Source organism: Globicephala melas, chromosome 3 (assembly GCF_963455315.2).
Source record: "Globicephala melas chromosome 3, mGloMel1.2, whole genome shotgun sequence".
Taxonomy (NCBI): Eukaryota; Metazoa; Chordata; class Mammalia; order Artiodactyla; family Delphinidae; genus Globicephala; species Globicephala melas.
Window position 1 is genome coordinate 68,622,837 of NC_083316.1, and position 17,971 is coordinate 68,640,807.

Consider the following 17,971-nt stretch of genomic DNA (forward strand, 5'->3'; position numbering starts at 1 on the left):
AAAAGCTAAAGAAAGATTAAAGCATACACTTTATAACCAGTTTTTAAAGCAAGACTTAAATCCTACTTGACTTTATTCACTACTGCTGTATAAATGAGTTATCTGACGCAATGTACACTCTGCCACAGATGAAAACTTAGGTTAGCAGGGCCTTTCACAATCTAACCTAATACTTTCCCAGTCTCATTTATGACCATTTTCTTCCAATACCCACTAGTCAAAGACTATCAGGAATACATCTGTAAATGAAGAAGCTGGGTTTATTACTCATTGCAGTAAGGGTGACCGAATACCCAGAGAAACCCTGCGGATCTCAGTAAGATGTTAGGACTTAACAGGCTTTGGGCTTCTTTCCGGTGACTTTTGCTCTCTTACTAAATTCTACGTAGGAGGAAGGAAGACTAGCCTACGGTTAAGGTTGTAATTGATAAAGAAGCAGAAGTCATCGTATTGACTGGGTATGGTGATGTTTGGTCATTTTTGTGACTTGAACAATGTTCATGTTTTGTCTATTTTCATATATAATAGAGTGATCTTATTTCCTTGAGCCATCACTGACATGAGAAACTTTGACGTGCATGTCCTCTTAAATTGTTTAGGTTCAGCAGGAGAACATCCATTCCTGGTCCAGGCTGGCTCCGAATCAGAGGCTGCTTTCTCTTCCACACTCCCAACATGCCATACTCATACTGGCCCTGAGTTTTCTCTTCCCTCTCTTCCTATTTCTGTTCTACTTAGTTCTCTATATCTCCAGGAATCCTTCCCTTCGCACTTCAACTCAGTTTTCTCTCTGAAACCCTTTGTACTGCATATTATTTGGTTACTCGTGTTTACGCTTCGTTTCCTTCCGGTGAGATAAGAGCATATACATCTCTCGCAGCGCTGGCAAAGTAGCACTGCAAATCACACACTTAGCATATAGTCACAAAAAAAAGAAAAGGAAGAGGCTTATTTTCCTTTTCCATAAACTAGAACACACATGGTGAAACTGCTTCGTTAACTTCAGTAAAATCGTTCTAGAAACAGGCCCCAAGAACCCGGACTAGAACTCGACAAGAACTCACGTCTGGAAGAAACACTGCTGGTAAGAATATTCTGATCCTACCGGAACCTGGGCGAGACTACATTTCCCACAATCTTTCAGGGCCGACAAGGCGCCACGATTTTCTGAACTACAATTCCCACAATCCTCTGGGGCCGCCGCTTTGTCGCATGTTCCGAGAGCTCTGCCCCATTTCCCATCTTCCCTTTCGGTCCTTACCCACAAGGGACAAGGTCGTGAGGAAAGGAGTGCTGGGTGTGTTGCTGCCATTTTTTCCGCCTTCAGTTTCTGCGCCTTTCGCAGGGCTTCCAACAGCGCTATGTTGGGACAGAGCATCCGGAGGTTCACAACCTCTGTGGTCCGTAGGAGCCACTATGAGGAGGGTCCGGGGAAGGTTAGTATGGAAGGGGCCTGGCTCAGGGGGCACTGGGCTGCGACTGGCTGAACTCCAAGGCCGCCTATGGGCCGTGGAGAGAGAGATGGGAAGCCGGGGTTTTGATCTGGGACGTCGACTAGCATTCCAGTTCCTCCAGGGACCAGGGAGAAAGTTCAGGACGCTGGCTGCGCGCCGTAGTCGGGAAAAGGAATGAGTAGGTAAAGCCAGAGGCTTTACCTCACATTAGTGCTCCCCCATTTCTCCCTCGCGCCCCACCCCGCCCTTCAAAATATGGAGGGCCCTGAAGCGCCTGGCTGCAGGTATTGCGGCTTAAAGCCCAGCTAGAGGTCACCGAACTGGAAGTGAAAGTCATTGGAACGTTGAGGATATGAGGGCCTGTGGTGTGGGGCTAGTCTCCAACTAGTTGACGAAATTAGTATTAACCGCCCTTGATTGAAGTTGGTTTTAGCCTCAAGTATAAATAGTTTAAATCGGGTAGTTAGCAGTAACACCCTCCGAGGGTTACCTGAAGCCTAGTATTAATGGGCCGAGAAAGGGTGTAGAGGGGTAGAGTTGATGAGTATTTTTTTTACCTTCTAGTGTTTTGTGTGATGCAGGTCATAGGATTTGAAAGGTAGTGTTTAAAAAAGTGTTATGGTATATGGCATATATATATATAACCTGATTATGGAAAAAATAGCGTTTCCTGTATACTTATTTTTGATTTATAAAATCAGGTGATTTGAAGTTCAGTTTCTTTTCTCTTTTTTTCCCAACAGAATATACCATTTTCAGTGGAAAACAAGTGGCGGTTACTAGCTGTGATGACTCTGTACTTTGGGTCTGGATTTGCTGCACCTTTCTATATAGTAAGACACCAACTGCTTAAAAAATAATCCATGAGACAGGTAAATAATTAGTGCATTTCTAATCTTCACAGAGGTTTCCCCTTTTTTCCTTTCTTTCCTTACCATGCCCCCCCCAAATCACAAATACGCTATTGTGTGTTGTAATTCCTGAAGTTAAGTGTGGGTGTGGCATTGAGAGAGACAGGTTAAACCTATAAACAAATGTATCTTTGTGTGAAAGCCAGTGTTTATTGAGTGCTGCGCTTTGTCAGGCACACTTTACGTTAATAAGCTCAGGTTGGCTACCAGGCAAGACTGAGGTGGATGATGTTAACCTGATCTGAGACCAAAAAAAAAAAAATGTTAAGTTGCCCAGTGTTCCATAGCTAGTGATGGTGGACCAGAATTTTTACCCAGGCAGTCTCGTTCCAGAGCTCAGGTACTTGACCAGGTAAAGTTCTAGTAAACTGATTAATGCTAATCTGTCTTGAGGGCAGTGTATATTAGTGTATACCTGAAGGAATCTTGTGTGCAGCAAGATGAGCAGATTCCCTGAGTGAGAAGAAAGGATTTATTTAGTTAAATTATAATCAGAATTTTCAGCAAAAGTAACACTAAAGGAATCTCTGTGGGATGATTGGAATAAATCCCAAAATATACTTTGGAAAAGAAAGACTTTAATTGTCTTAGTTTAGAAGGGAAATGATTTATCCAAGCCATTACTTGGGAAGACTCTGGTGCATATGATGAAGAAAATCAGTATGAATAAAGTCATGATACTGTAAACGCTTTCTGATGTACCAGTCATAAATTGAAGGACAGACAATATATTAATGAAACTACATATTTCTGTTAAATGAATGGGTTCTTTAATATCGTTAATTTTTTATTCACAGATACGAAGAGGAGCATTTTAAGATGTGCAGTCTCTTTGAAAAAAGGATCAAACTCTTGAACTCAGCATCCTAGATATGTTTGTAAATAAACTTACAGCATAAATCCTTAATGCCTCTTCTCTGAAATATGGAACATGATAATTGAGCATGTGCTTGTTTTTTTTTTTTTTTTTACGTGCTCCAATTTGCCTCATCCACCAACCTAATACTGTTTGAATTAAGAGTCTCTTCCATAGCTTTTAACAGTGGAGACTTTGCTTTCTCCAACCAAACTATTCATAAGGGCCACTCACAGGTATGCTGGAAAGGGGGCAGGACTCCGCAGACATGGACAGTACAAATTTACTGGTCCATCCAGAAGATGAGGTTGCTTGGCTGTTGAACTTGTCATTACATGACATATTGAGATGGAAGAGAACATATATAGATTCACACTGTTATCTTGGACGAATAGACTGTGTTAGATTAGGATTGTTGTTTTTTTTTTTTTTACCTGCATTGGGTCTTTGTTGCGGCACTCTGGCTTTCTCCAGTTGCGGTGAGTGGGACCTACTCTTTGTTGCAGCACGCGGGCTTTTCATTGTGGTGGCTTCTCTTGCTGCAGAGCGTGGGCTCAGTAGTTGTGGCTCACAGGCCCTATAGCACAGGCTCAGTAGTTGTGGCACACGGGCTTAGCTGCTCCATGGCATGTGGGATCTTCCCAGACCAGGGCTCAAACCCGTGTCCCATTCATTGGCAAGCAACTTCTTAACTACTGCACCACCAGGGGAGTCCCTGTGCTTACTTTTTATTTGGGTAATACTGCATTATTAGTTTCTTAATTAAATATGTATGTGATTTAGCTTTTTCTTGGTTTTAAATTATGAATTTTAATTTTTGATTCCTGGGTCAGGAATCTGTCGGTAATTCATTATAAAAGAAATGCAAACTTTGTCCTGTAATTTTTGTTTTTAATTTAAAGGCAGCAGAAAAAAGATACACTTTTAGTCTTTTTTTACTTTGAGGGAGTAAATTCATTTTTCTCCATGAGTGATAATTAGTTGATCATTAGGAAAACCAGTAGTGTTAGCAAATTTAAGTTCAAGAGCTTCCTTTTTTTCCTCTAGACCTGTACCCTAAAACTGAAATTTTTGCCATGATAAATGTGCTACTGACCAATGTTAGTCTTGTTTAGACTGAATGAAAGAACTATTTGAGGGACTTCCCTAGTGGCGCAGTGGTTAAGAATCCGCCTGCCAATGCAGGGGACATGGGTTAGAGCCCTGGTCCAGGAAGATCCCACATGGCACGGAGCAACTAAGCCATTGTGCCACAGCTACTGAAACCCACATGCCTAGAGCCCGTGCTCCGCAACAAGAGAATCCACCACAACGAGAAGCCCGCGCACTGCAACAAAGAGTAGCCCCTGCTCCCTGCAACTAGAGAAAGCCTGCGAGCAGCAACAAAGACCCAATGCAGCCATAAATTAATTAATAATTTAAAAACAAAAAACTGAAATGGAATGTAATAGCATGTGAGACAATATAGGAGATATTCCCATTTTATTCTGGAGCTTGACTAGTAGAAATGGGTTGCAAGATGGCTCTGATTAGCTGTATCAGTGAATCAAAATTATGAAATGAAATGCTGCTTACCACTTAAAATATAATGACTTAGTTCCAAGGGCTTTATATTAGGGCAGGGGGAAAGTAATTAGCTACTGAATATTTTAATCCCAGTTTGGTCACTAGAATACCTATCTTTAGGCTCTTTAGTAACTGCCTGGCAATTACTTAAATATGGATGCAATTTAGTCTAAATGACTTTGTCCAACTAGTCCTAAATGACTTTGTCCAACTAGTCTATGTATTTGTGTGTTGTTTTTTGATTATCCATTGATGAGTCAGATGTTCCGTGCTTGGAGAGTTTTTTGATACAACATTAATGATTTCTACCTTTTGGAACAGTAGAAGCAAGAGTAAGAGTTTAGTGTTCATATAATGATTTTGAATTCTTGCTTCAAATCTTTGCTAAATTACAAATTTAGCCTTCAGGGTTTTCTTGGAGGAAATGGGGATAGAGCCTTCTTCCTATTTTGAAATTCATTGAGCTATATAAAAACATTTTAAGTCCTGGCAAGTCCTAAATGAAGAATTTTTTTCCCTCGGATTTAAAATATATCAAGAGTCGAAAGTAACTTAGTATTTTACAGCAGGGTCTAGGTAGAAAATGTCATTTATTAAATTTCTCTCTGAATTGAGTTAAAGTATTTGAGTGGTGTACAGGAACGAGAGAAAAACCTCCCTTTCCCGGGATAGGAATGCGGTTTACCCCATCCCCATAAAAGGCCTTCAACAGGCTGGCTCTTAGTGTGTAAGAATATTGAGTGATAGACTAGACAACTTTTTAGTTTTCGTATTGGGGTTCTCCAGAGAAACAACCAACAGCATGTGTCTATAGAGAGATTTATTTTAAGGAATTGGTTCTTGCAATTTTGGGGGTCTGTCAGGTCAACAATCTATGGGGTAAACTGAAGGTTATAGACCCAGGGAAGAGTTGATATTCCAGTCAGAAGCCATCTGCTAACAGAATTCCCTCTTTCGGAGAAGTCTTTTTCTGTTAATGCCTTCAACTAATTGGATGTGGCTCACCCACATTATGGAGAGTAGGTTTTACTGAAACAGTTTAAGTAGTAATCTCGGGAATTCCCTAACAGTCCAGTGGTTAGGACTTCGCAGTTTCACTGCCATGGCCCAGGTTCAGCTCCTAGTTGGGGAACTAAGATCCTGCAAGCCGTGCAGTGTGGCCAAAAAAAAAATGGCAATCTCATCCCAAAAAATATTTTAACAGAAGTATCCAGAGTAATATTTGGCCAAATATCTGGACACCATGGCCCAGTCAACTTGATAATGTAAAATAAACCATCACAATTTCATATAAACATGTGACTCCAGTTTAATTTTTTTTTCACAATTTCATATAAGCATGTGACTCCAGTTTAATTTTTTTTTTTAAGTGTTGGCTTGAGTTTTTAAAACCATCACAGAATATTGATTTTTTTTCAATTTTATATATATATTTCCCCCCTGCACTGGTTTTTAAAAGTTCAGGCCAACACCTAAAACCACAAGATTCCCATAAAAATCCAGATTCTCTTATAAAAGCTTACACTGGGTGGACCCACTTAATGAAACTACACTAGGCCAAGTGTACCTTATGCAGAGGCTTCCCTGACTCCAGAACACCTGATTAGGGATTTTGGTTGGGGGCTGAAACCCAGGAATCATTTTAAGGAAACCAGAATTATCGTAATTAAGCTTTGGCCACCCTAATGGGAAAAATCAAAACGTCCTACATTTTGCCAGAGAAGCAGTACAAAAGGGGTTAAGAATATGGACTCAGGACTAAGATTTGACTGGATTCAAAGCCAGCCTTGACCATGTTTCAGCTCAACTAGAGACTATCTCTGCCTCTGTTTCCTTGTGTATCAGAGTAACTATCTTAGGATATTGTGAAGATTAAAATAGAGTGCTTAACTCAAAACCAAGTGAGGTAGAGGAACTAAAACGGACATTGTATAAATTGTTCAAGTTAGTACCAAGGCCATTTGGCAGTTATAGGTTGGTATTTTCAATTACTAAGTCTAGCTACAGTTCTAACTAGTCCAGCAAATAACTTCAACCTTAACCATGTCCAAAAATGCCTGGAATCATGGTAGTAAATGCAAGCTGATCATGTAATAAGCAGTCACCATCAGTAAAATTAAAACTCTTTAACATGACAGTCATTTCTCTATGGTTTCAGCCTCACCCTGGCCACAGCTCCAGTTTTGTGAACTGCCTCCACATATTAACTTAGCTCAGGTGCCACCTTTTTCTGTAGTTTTCCCTTGCCAATTCCTCCCAAACATAATACACTTAAGTCTCCAACACCCTGTAAACAGCTTTATAGTTAACCTTGGCAAGTACTGTAATCACTGATTTCCCTTCCTATCTCCCATACCAACTTGTAATTTTTCTGAGACCAGGGCAGCTTTTACTTATTCATTTATAGTACATGTATAATTTAAGTGATCAGTGAACACTTATTGAATGAATTACTGAATTGAAACCAAGAATAGCAAAATTACCTAAAAGCAAACCCCAGACTTTCTGGTCTGTACACCAAAATGGTGTATGTGTCAGTGTTTTCTGAAGAAAAATGAATTTTTCCCAGGTAACTTTATTAGTTGAGTTCTCCAACCAAATAATAACACTTGTTGCAGACTCAATGAGATTAAGATTTTCTGCCAAAGTGTAATTTAACTATGTCACTGATCACACTGTTTAGTCCATCTGATGTTCTTTGTAGATAACCTTCCTTGAAAGAAAATGTATATTGATTTACATTCCGACGTAGCTGTTGGTCCTGTTTGAGACCAACATTTTGAGAAGCACTGGCTTAAAGGATTAGGGAATATGTTTTACATAACAAAAGATAGAGCTCAGAGAATTTAAGGGCATTCTATCCAAACTCAGCCTATTGTCTGTAAACTATTTCTTTGTCATGAGATGGCTGCTACAGTTCCAGGCATCCCATACAGACTTGACAATATCCAGCAAGAAAAGAATCTGTTCAAGTTATTTTTAAGAATGAAGAAAGATTTCCTAGAAGCCCACTAGCAAACTCCTTCTCCGTTCATTGGACACAAGGGATATAATATACCCATTTCTAAATACAACACTAGCAAGGGAAATGACAGTCACTGCAGTGATTACATTTGAGCAATTAATATTTTCTTCCAAGTCTTAACGTGAAAAAAGTGGAAACTGGAACAAACCAGCATTCTAATAGAACGGGAGAAGAAAGTGGTTATGGGGTGTGTAAAAGACAATGCCTGCTGCAACTATAAAGTATACTGAGAAGATCGACCCCAATGTCAAAATGTAATAAGCCTTTATTTTAGTGTAGCCAGTAAAGGCCATAGCATAGGCCTTTGAGTATAATTTAAGATTAAGCTGATTTTAGAAAAGAGGAGAAATAGTGTTAATTCTTTTTTTCTGTCTCAATAGAAAATAATTTCTCTATAGTAAATAATGAAAGCTTTTACATGATTTATACTCTGTCACATCAAACAATTAAAAAAGTTTCATCCATTACGAAATGATACCTTGTTCTCACAGCTGTTAAAATTTTGTAGACCAGAAGGAACATAGCCATTTTCTTTGTATTACGTTAATACAGTGAAGATTTTTTTAGTATATAATTATAATTTACAGTTAATTTTGGAGAGACTTCTTGAACTCATATTTGAATATGGGTACAAGTTATCTGGGTCTTTCTCTAACCTGGTATAGTAGTCATTAGGGCTTTTCAAGAATATGCCAGTTCTATTTCTGTATGCATGGCAGGATTGAACACTGTCTCCTTTGCTTTGACAAATGAAAATATGAGAAGAATGATGTGTTGACACTTCACGGAAGCTTTAGAAGACTGTACAATTCACCAAGTTCCCTTACTCCTGCTGCTGGGGTATAGCCTTCATTAGCCTGGGTTCCTGAGGTACTAGTAGTACAGCCCTTTGTCAAATGTATAGAATGAGCAAGAAACTTTCTCATTGTTTTCAGCCGCTGGGGTTTGAGGGTTGTGACTGCAGCAAAGCTTGGCCTACCCTCACTGAAATACTTGGGTACCCCATAAGACCTTGAAAAGGATTACTTCTCTGTATCTCTGAATCTTTAATTGTAGAAATCTTTGTCAACTCGATCTTCTAAGGACTCTTCAAAATTTAAAATGAATTGTATCTACAATTACAAAGATGGGTACCATACCACACAAAAGCATGACTTGGTAGTAAGGAAAGATCTCTTTTCAGCACTTCCCATGTGTGTACGAAGGGCCAGATTGATGGAGGTAAATAGCTTTCTACTTTCAAAGTGGTTTTTTAGAGCTGCAGTTTTTAGTAGCTACCTATTGTGCATTTACACCTTGTCTCTCATTTTGATGGATCCCACTTGCCCGATGGGCAGCTTTGTAAAAATTAGAAAAATGTGGGCCTTCTTCCAGGTGTGCACAGCATGCCAGAGCACACTCGCTCCCTTGTCCAGTCACCTTCATTGTGTATTGTACATTGGAAAACAGTACAACTCAATGTAGCATTCCTGTAGAAAGTCATCTCAAATTTAGGTTTTTCAGCTAAAACTCACCATCCCCTCACAATTTTCAGAGATCTAACAAAAGGCAGATACTACAATAATTGATATTGAATAATTATTCAAGATTTTAATGGGCTCTATATTCTTTAGAATAAGCTTTGTCTTTTTTCTTTGCTGTATTCCAAAACTTACTACAATGCCAGGTAAATATTAGGCTTTCAACAGTTACATTTAGATAGATGGAGGTAGGATGACTATCAATTGGGTTTAATAGCATTTCCTAGTATATGAGAAGCCCGTCTAGGAAATTCTCTTTTGATGCCTAGTAACAGGAGATGATCAGTTAAATATCTATATATTGATAAATTTATCGGACTTACACCTTTAATTTGTTCAAATTAATAATAACAAATATTGAATAATATCTTCATCTTTATGATCTGAGAACTTTGCTCAGTGCAGTTGTATCTATAAACTATGTAGTGTGAAATCTCTTCATGCTCACTACCAAAATCAATCACACTTTCCTCAGACGGAGTACATAAGTTGAACCATATGAAACTACCAATACTACAGATGGAAATTTTTGATGGTTCAATGGTCACAGTTTCCCTTCTCAGCTACTGAACCATGCATAGAGGTCCTTTTCTTCATATATGTACCTATTTGGGAAGCTGTGGATTTTCCCACCATCAGAAATTGATTAAATAGCTTGTATACACTCTGTGTAGCAGAATTGAAACTGTTTAACATGGGTATCAATATTACCAATTAAAGAAAAAGATAATTTAAAATTCTGAAATGCTGCCTTTTCCCTAATAGTCAAAGCTTTGGGGGACACTGCTGTCAATTACAGTACCAACAATAATTTTTGATGCACATAATAGGATGAGTTGACAGCAAGATTCTGGCTCGCAGTGTTTACCAGTGTGGAAATTAATATGAATTACCTGGGGAAAAAAATTGTTGGAATTTTAGAAAGGAAATTCTAGATATCTCCAAGTTATCACAGAAAAAAAGGGAACTTCCTGCTGTAGACAATGTTTGTGTCCCCCTCACAATTCGTATGTTGAAACCTGATCCCCAAAGTGACAGTATTTGCAGGTAGGGCATTTGGGATGTGATTAGATCATGATATTGGAGTCCTCATGAATGGAATTGGTGCTCTTAAAAAAGAGACCCCTGTAAAAAATTAATAAAATCCAAAATTAAATAGAGTCGAGAGACCAGAAGGAGGAGCTCACCCACCCTATGATAATACCTGAGCCCAACTGGAAGAAGACCTTTCTCTTCCTTCCTTCCTCCTGGCAAGGGCTCTTTGTTTACTATAGCCCTCCCAACTTCCTTTTCCTCTCTATAAAAGCACTCTTCTTTCCTTGCCTTGTGGAGACTTGCACGTGGCTCACCATGGTTGTAGACCTTGAATTGCAATTCTTTGCTGATCCTGAGTAAACCCATATTTGCTGGAGAAATATCTGGCAGTCTATTTATTTCAGGTCAGCACCCCTAAGAGTTCCCTAACCACCTTCTGTCATTTGAGAACACAGCAAGAAGACATACCTATAAGCCAGGAAGCAGGCCCTCACCAGACACCAGATCTGCCAGCACTTTGATCTTGGACTTCCCAGCCTCCAAAACTGTGAGAAATTTTTTGTTGCTTATAAGCCACACAATCTGTGATATTCTGTTACAGCAACTCAAACTAAGACATGTCCTAAGTCTAAATTTCCCCACATGCCCTCCAGAGAAATTTACTGATCAGTAGAAAATGCAAATTCACCCATAACCTATGCCTTTAATGTAACTGTGATACTGTGGTTTATAATTTCTATTTATAAATATATATATGGTCACTCAAAGGACCAAAATATATTTGTCATGTATCTTTGGTCTTTATCCACAGTTCCTGGCTCACATCTCCCAAAACCTTTGCAATTTCCTGAGCCATAAGAGCAATGGGAGCATTTTTGTTATAAAATTTGCTCTCTTGTCCTCAGTTCCTGAAAATACCTCCGAGCCATGGAGGTCAAATGGGTGTCTTGTTATTCATAACCGCCCCTTTCCACAACAACTGGGTTTATGTTAATGAATGTGACTTTTGGAAAACACCTAAGGATGATGACTAGTTGCCAGGGCCAACCAACCTTGAATAGGAGGTTGGAACTTTCGGTCCTACTCCCTGATTTTTGGAGAGGGGAGAGAGAGCTAGAGGGTGAGTCAATCACCAATGGTTGATGAGTTAATGAATCATGCCTGTGTAATGAATCCTCCATAAAAACCCCAAAAGGGGCACAGTTCAGAGAGCTTCCAGGCTGAGGAACCAGAACGCTTCCACATGCCCCAATGCTGGGCTCCAAGATCCAGGAGGACCTCCTTTGTTCTGGACAAAGCCCTAGGTACCTCTTCATCTGCCTGTTGATTGGTATCATTTAATATCCTTTGTAATAAATCTGTAATCTAGCGGTAAATGGGTTCCCTGAATTCTGTGAGCTGCTCTAGCAAATTAATCAAACCCAAGCAGGGGTTTGTGGGAACCACTGATTTACAGCCAGTTGGTCAGAAGCACAGGTAACAGCCTGAGGTTGCAATTGGCACCTGAAGGGGAAGATGGTCTAATGGGACTGAGCCCTTTACCTGTGGAATCTAATGCTATCTCTGGGTAGATAATGTCAGAATTGAGTTGAATTCTCAGACACACTGCTGGTGTTCGAGAAGTGTTTGTGTGGGGAAGCCTACACACACACACACACACACACACACACACACACACACACACACACACACACACACACTGGAATTGGGTTCAGGAACCCAAAATACTAAGAGATAGATTTTAAGTTACCTGTAAGTAGAAAAATAAGCATTCAGACTAGCAAAATCACATATAGAGCCCATACCCAAGGGGAGACTTATGCAGAGATATGGGTAGGGTCAACAGAGTATGAATGAGGGTGGAGGTAGGGCGACAGGGGATGTTGGGATACAGATAAAATCACTCTCAAAAACCAATTGCACTCAGAGTGGGAAAATACTGAGAATCAGGTTGAGATCTTGCAGATTGGAGCACTGGCTACTGTGACAATGAAAGGAAGGGACTTGAAAATGAGCAGAACCCAAGGCAGGAGTTTCAGAATGGTACCACTTCTAGTAAGTCAAAGTGTCAAGGAGATGCACCCTTGGAGGTTGGCTGGTAAACGAAGAAAAGGAAGCATAAGGGCGAAATTGTTTCCTGTAAAAATGGAGTACAAACTCAGAACACCAAGCCCTCTCCCAACAAAGTGCAAATTAAAAAAAAAAAAAAAAAACCCCAGTAAGGGCTTCCCTGGTGGCGCAGTGGTTGAGAGTCCACCTGCCAATGCAGGGGACACGGGTTCGTGCCCCAGCCTGGGAAGATCCCACATGCTGCGGAGCGGTTGGGCCCGTGAGCCATGGCCGCTGAGCCTGCGCGTCCGGAGCCAGTGCTCCGCAACGGGAGAGGCCACAACAGTGAGAGGCCCACGTACCGCAAAAAAAAAAAAAAGCAAAAAAACCCTACTATTTCACCACATGAAAGAAGAGAATGCCTTTGAACAAAAAACCTAGTTAGCCTCCTTAAACTCTCACTCTGGTTACATATAATTGTATTACTAGTACAGGAAAATCCTACTTCAAAGTGAATAGCCTATGCCAGATAGAATTCATACAAAGTTACTGTAAGAAGAAATCAGAAATTTAGATTCATAGAATTTCATTTCAGCTAATGAAAAGTCTGCTGCCAATAAACCATCCTCGAAGCAGAAGCAGTCTTAACACAATCTAATCTGAATTAAATATTCTTAAACATTTGCAAATAGTGAAGGGAAAAAAGTCACCTGGAAGTTAAAAATTCAAAAACTTAGAAGTTCTGGCTTGGAGGTATGAAACAATAACTGACCAAACAGGAAAAAAATAAGAAAAAAGACACAATGATCTTTGAAATTATAAGATGTCTAAGGAAGGATAGATTTCCCTGAAATTTAGTAAAGAAACTGAAGAAAAGGCATAAAACAGCTAAGAAATAAACACAAAACAAAGACATAAAAAGGTAAAATTTACATATAGTGAAATGGGCACAATCTTAATAGCTATTTGGGGAGTTTAGATAAATACATACACCTACATAATGCAAATCTTAACTGTAGAAAGCTCTCTCATACCCCTTCCCAGTCAATCCCTGTTCCTATCTCCCAGAAGCAACAACTCTTTTTACTATTTACCAGATTAGCCTCTTCTAGAACTTCACAGGGTGTATAATTTCTATGTATGAAAGTTTCAGAGCATAAAGATGCTATAGATGTATCTATTAAATGCTGTTATTTTAGGGAACACGGATATATTACTATCAGTTCTAGCAGTTTCAAAGCATTTTCCAGAGAAAATCTGACCTAAGAAGTTACAGGTGAGGGACTTCCCTGGTGGCACAGTTGTTAAGAATCTGCCTGCCAACACAGGGGACACGGGTTCGATTCCTGGTCCTGGAAGATCCCACGTGCTGCGGAGCAACTAAGCCCATGTGCCACAACTACAGAGCCTGTGCTCTAGAGCCCGCGAACCACAACTACTGAGCCCACGTGCCACCACTACTGAAGCCCACCCACCTAGAGCCTGTGCTCCACAACAAGAGAAGCCACTGCAATGAGAACCCTGCACACCACAACAGAAGAGGAACCCCTGCTCATCACAACTAGAGAAAGCCTGCACACAGCAAAGAAGACCTAACAGCCAAAAATTAAATAAATAAATAAATGAATAAATAAATAAATAAGAATTTACAGATGACATAATACAATTGAAGAACTATGGAATATGGAGTCAGAGCCATCAAGATACTGCTCTCCTACTCTCAGTACATCCCCTACTCAATCTGTGCCTGCTTCAACTTCACCCTCCTCACAAGACTGAACTTCCTACGTATTTGCTCCCTGCTCCAGCTGCCGATTGTCCTTATCAAAGGGGTGGTGAGGGGTGTGCTTCTCTGCTGGTTTCCCTGGTAACTAATGAGCCAACCTGATGTCATTCCTGCTATATCTAGCAGTCTCCCATTCCCCCCAGGAGCAAAGATGGCCACTATGTCCTGCCTGCTATCTGCCTCACACAGTGGGATGTCACTCCAGGACCTTGCTTCGGACGTGTAAGCTCCCCCACCAATTAAGCCACTGATGTCTCCGTCGCTGACTCTGGGCTCTTTCTTTCATCTTAAAGCTCAGCAAGTGCAGGCGCTGTAGGCCTGCGGGGTGCAGCCCAACAGAATATGTATATGAAGTAAAAGAATGAGTAGCATCAGGTGAGGTGAATCAGGAAAATTTTTCCTCAGAAGTAGCTTAAGTAGCATGTAAAGGCAAGAAAGAATTGACAAAGAAAGATTAAAAGAATGATGTATCCTTAAAAGGCATCGGCTGCATCTTTACATTTTTGTGTTCCTAGTACCTAACGTAGTCTTTGGTGAACCGTAAGTACTCAATTAATGTTTGCAGAAGTGAATCAAACTGAAGAGCATTCCAAGTATACAGAAGAGTGTGAACGTAATTAAGGATTTCAGGAAGTATGAAGAGGGCTTTGGCTTAATTGAGTACTGCAGAATGAGAGTAGATAATATGGGTGGCGAAGAGGAAAGGTCTTGGTGGGGTGGGGAGGGGGGTTACAGGTGTGGCTGATTTGGTAACTTAAGATATAGGACTGATGGTGGGTCTCAGCTCTTTACAGTTCTAAGCGTGTGTGTTACAAGAGTAATATTAATTTGCGACTACCTGCCTGATGGCCTAGTAAGAAGAGAAACTGGGAAAGAAGAATAACCAGGAAGAAGTAATCTTAGAATGGGAATATGAGGGTTCAATTAGGGTTAGAACATGAAAAGTAGGGGGGTAGAGTATTCAATATGAGATACTTTATAATAAAATACAGGAAAATAATGCTTCCTGTTGTTCCTAATTGTCTTGTTTCCATAATGAACTTATATCTGTGTGCTTTATGAAATTCTTTAGCAATTCTATTATACTGTGTACATGTGCAAAATGCAAAAACTGAGTCTTTACATTGTAAATTGGAAAAGAAATGAGAATAGAAAATTCTTCAAAAGGCCAGCCAATGTGAAAAGTATTTTGACTCCTCTATCTCTGTAGTTAATTAATCCTTGTCTTAAAATCTTAAGGTCTCAACATTGTAAGACCTGTGGTAAAGTCTTTTGATGTCTTGAATCAAAAGACATCACTATCAGTTTCTCTGGCATTATAAAATAACTTTATAGTACAGTTAATCAAGTGACAGTAAGAGGCAGTACTCTACAGAGAGCTTATTTTAATATTTACTGAGATGAATATTGATCTCTAAAGTTGAAGGCAGCTCCATTTGCATATGAACATAGGATGTCAGTATTCCATCAAAGCAGAACTCTAGTACCCTGCCCAAGGAGTTGCTTGACAAAGACATATATTCATTCACTCAATATCTACTTAAGTCCTATGTTTTAAGGTATAACTAATGGTCTTTAAGAAAAGCACTGAGAAGTAAGACGATATTTCCCACCTTTCAGGAAAGATAGATGCTTACACATATGAATACAAATTAGGATACGATAGGTACTGGAAACAGGCTCAAAAAGGGCTGTGAAAGCATAGGGGAGATGGGAACACAATGTATCTGAGACAGTTTTGTGGAGTTTGGTTGGGCCTTGAAGGATGGGCAGAATTTGAGGTCATAGAGATGTGGAGAAGAGGATGGGTCATACAGATATAGAGCATGTAATATTTACATATATTATAGATAATCACACATACACATATTTATGTATAGAGAGATATACATATACAAATTACACAGATATGTTTATTTATAGGAAATTCTTTAAGCATTCCTCTTCAATGCTCAAGGTAAACATTTCGTTTATTTTACAAGAGGTTTAAAACAATGCAGAAAGATATTACTTAGGTATAAAGATTAAATCTGAAAATCTGGAATACTAAGCCACTAAGCTCTGGTTGTTATGACAACGTCTTTTGTATAGTTTGTAAGCAGTGATGATAGACTCCAAAAATATCACACTCTTAGAAGGAGTCTTTATTAAGACAAAACTTTGGACCTCTGCGCCCTGGAGTCAAATAATCCTCAATTTGTAAATGTGAAAAACTTCCCAAGCGACAAACTAAAAAACATGTTAAGAGAGTTACAAAAGACTGAAATTCAGCTGTTAAAATGTAACCTATGAGAAATGAAAACGGTTGTTAATAAAGAATGGAAGAAAGAGTTGGCAGATTTAGAAACAATTTTTGGCCACATTTTATTTTTTTTAATATTTATTGAAAGCTTGTGTTTTTGTTTTTTAAGAAAGGAAGTCATTTAATTAATTAATTAATTTATTTATTTATGGCTGCGTTGGGTCTTCGTTGCTGTGTGAACTTTCTCTAGTTGTGTTGAGCGGGAGCTACTCTTCCTTGCGGTGCACGGAAGGCTGCTCATTGCAATGGCTTCTCTTGTTGAGGAGCACGGGCTGTAAGCGCACGGGCTTCAGTAATCGTCGCTTGCGGACTTAGTAGTTGCTCCGCGGCATGTGGGATCTTCCCGGACCAGGGCTCGAACCCGTGTCCCCTGCGTTGGCAGGAGGATTCTTAACCACTGAACCACCAGGGAAGCCCCGCCATATTTGTTTTAATTTAATGTCATAATGGTCATAGAAATATATATCTTCCAGTTGCTCTCAAGGATAATTTAGGCAGATACTTCAGTCTTTTTAACCTTTTAATTTCTGTGCATATGTGTGCAAATACACATATATATCTCACAATTATTTCTAAAGAGTGAATAAGAAAATTGATGGGTCTTTGATCTTATGAGTACATTGAGAATCTCCTAGAGAAGGGAGACTATTGTCTGAAACTTAATGAAAGATTGTAATTACACCTAGGATGTGGTAGAGACAGAGTAGTGGGTCATTTCAGGCTGTGTTTCATGAGGGATCTATACCAACATGATGACTGCACGGGTCCCGAAACTAGACATTACGTTTAATCATTCAATTTTGTCATTTTACTTGTGTACGGTAACCAAAATCACAGAAGACTGAGTTATAAAATGAGAATGACAATTTATTGGTGCAGATGTAATATTCTGCACACACCCTTTCAGGATGAAAATTTACTGGAGAGATTAAGTTATTAGAAAAGTGTGCTTTGCTTGTTAGAGAAAATAAACTTTAAAAACAGAATAATTTTGCTATCAAATTATAAGGTACAGTATACCTGGTTTTAATATTCAAAATCAACTGATGTTTATTGAGAAATAAGTACTGAATTTTGGGATCTTCACACATTATCTGTTGTATGCTTTACCACAGGGCAAGGAGGAATTAATATTTCTTTCTTTCTTTCTTTTTTTTTTTTTTGCGGTACGCGGGCCTCTCACTGTTGTGGCCTCTCCCGTTGCGGAGCACAGGCTCCGGACGCGCAGGCTCAGCGGCCATGGCTCACGGGCCTAGCCGCTCCGCAGCATGTGGGATCTTCCCGGACCGGGGCACGAACCTGTGTCCCCTGCATCGGCAGGCGGACTCTCAACCACTGCACCACCAAGGAAGCCCCCCTTTTTTTTTTTTTTTACTACATATCATGTGGTAAACTAAGCTGTTAATGTTAACTGAGATGCAAACATTATTTAGATCTCAGTATATTTTTTCACCTCTTTATGCTATT

General features: G+C 39.6%; 1 protein-coding gene and 1 non-coding gene across 2 annotated transcripts; both read left to right on the top strand.

Moving 5' to 3' along the window:
* Positions 1 to 1,240: 1,240 nt before the first annotated feature.
* On the top strand, positions 1,241 to 3,272 carry COX7C (cytochrome c oxidase subunit 7C). Its single transcript, XM_030847166.3, has 3 exons — positions 1,241 to 1,436; positions 2,198 to 2,326; positions 3,163 to 3,272. Exons 1-2 carry the CDS (start codon positions 1,362 to 1,364, stop codon positions 2,312 to 2,314), a joined length of 192 nt encoding a protein of 63 aa, XP_030703026.1. The 5' UTR covers positions 1,241 to 1,361; the 3' UTR covers positions 2,315 to 2,326; positions 3,163 to 3,272.
* LOC115848622 (small nucleolar RNA Z39) lies at positions 3,004 to 3,066 on the top strand. The gene has a single exon (XR_004037771.1). It is a non-coding gene; the product is annotated as a small nucleolar RNA Z39 (small nucleolar RNA).
* Positions 3,273 to 17,971: the final 14,699 nt, after the last annotated feature.

Bases quoted from the DNA above. Each gene is read 5' to 3' on its own strand.
- COX7C (XM_030847166.3), top strand. From the start codon at position 1,362: ATGTTGGGACAGAGCATCCGGAGGTTCACAACCTCTGTGGTCCGTAGG. The intron at 1,437-2,197 runs GTTAGTATGGAA...TTTTCCCAACAG, and splicing joins ATGAGGAGGGTCCGGGGAAG to AATATACCATTTTCAGTGGA.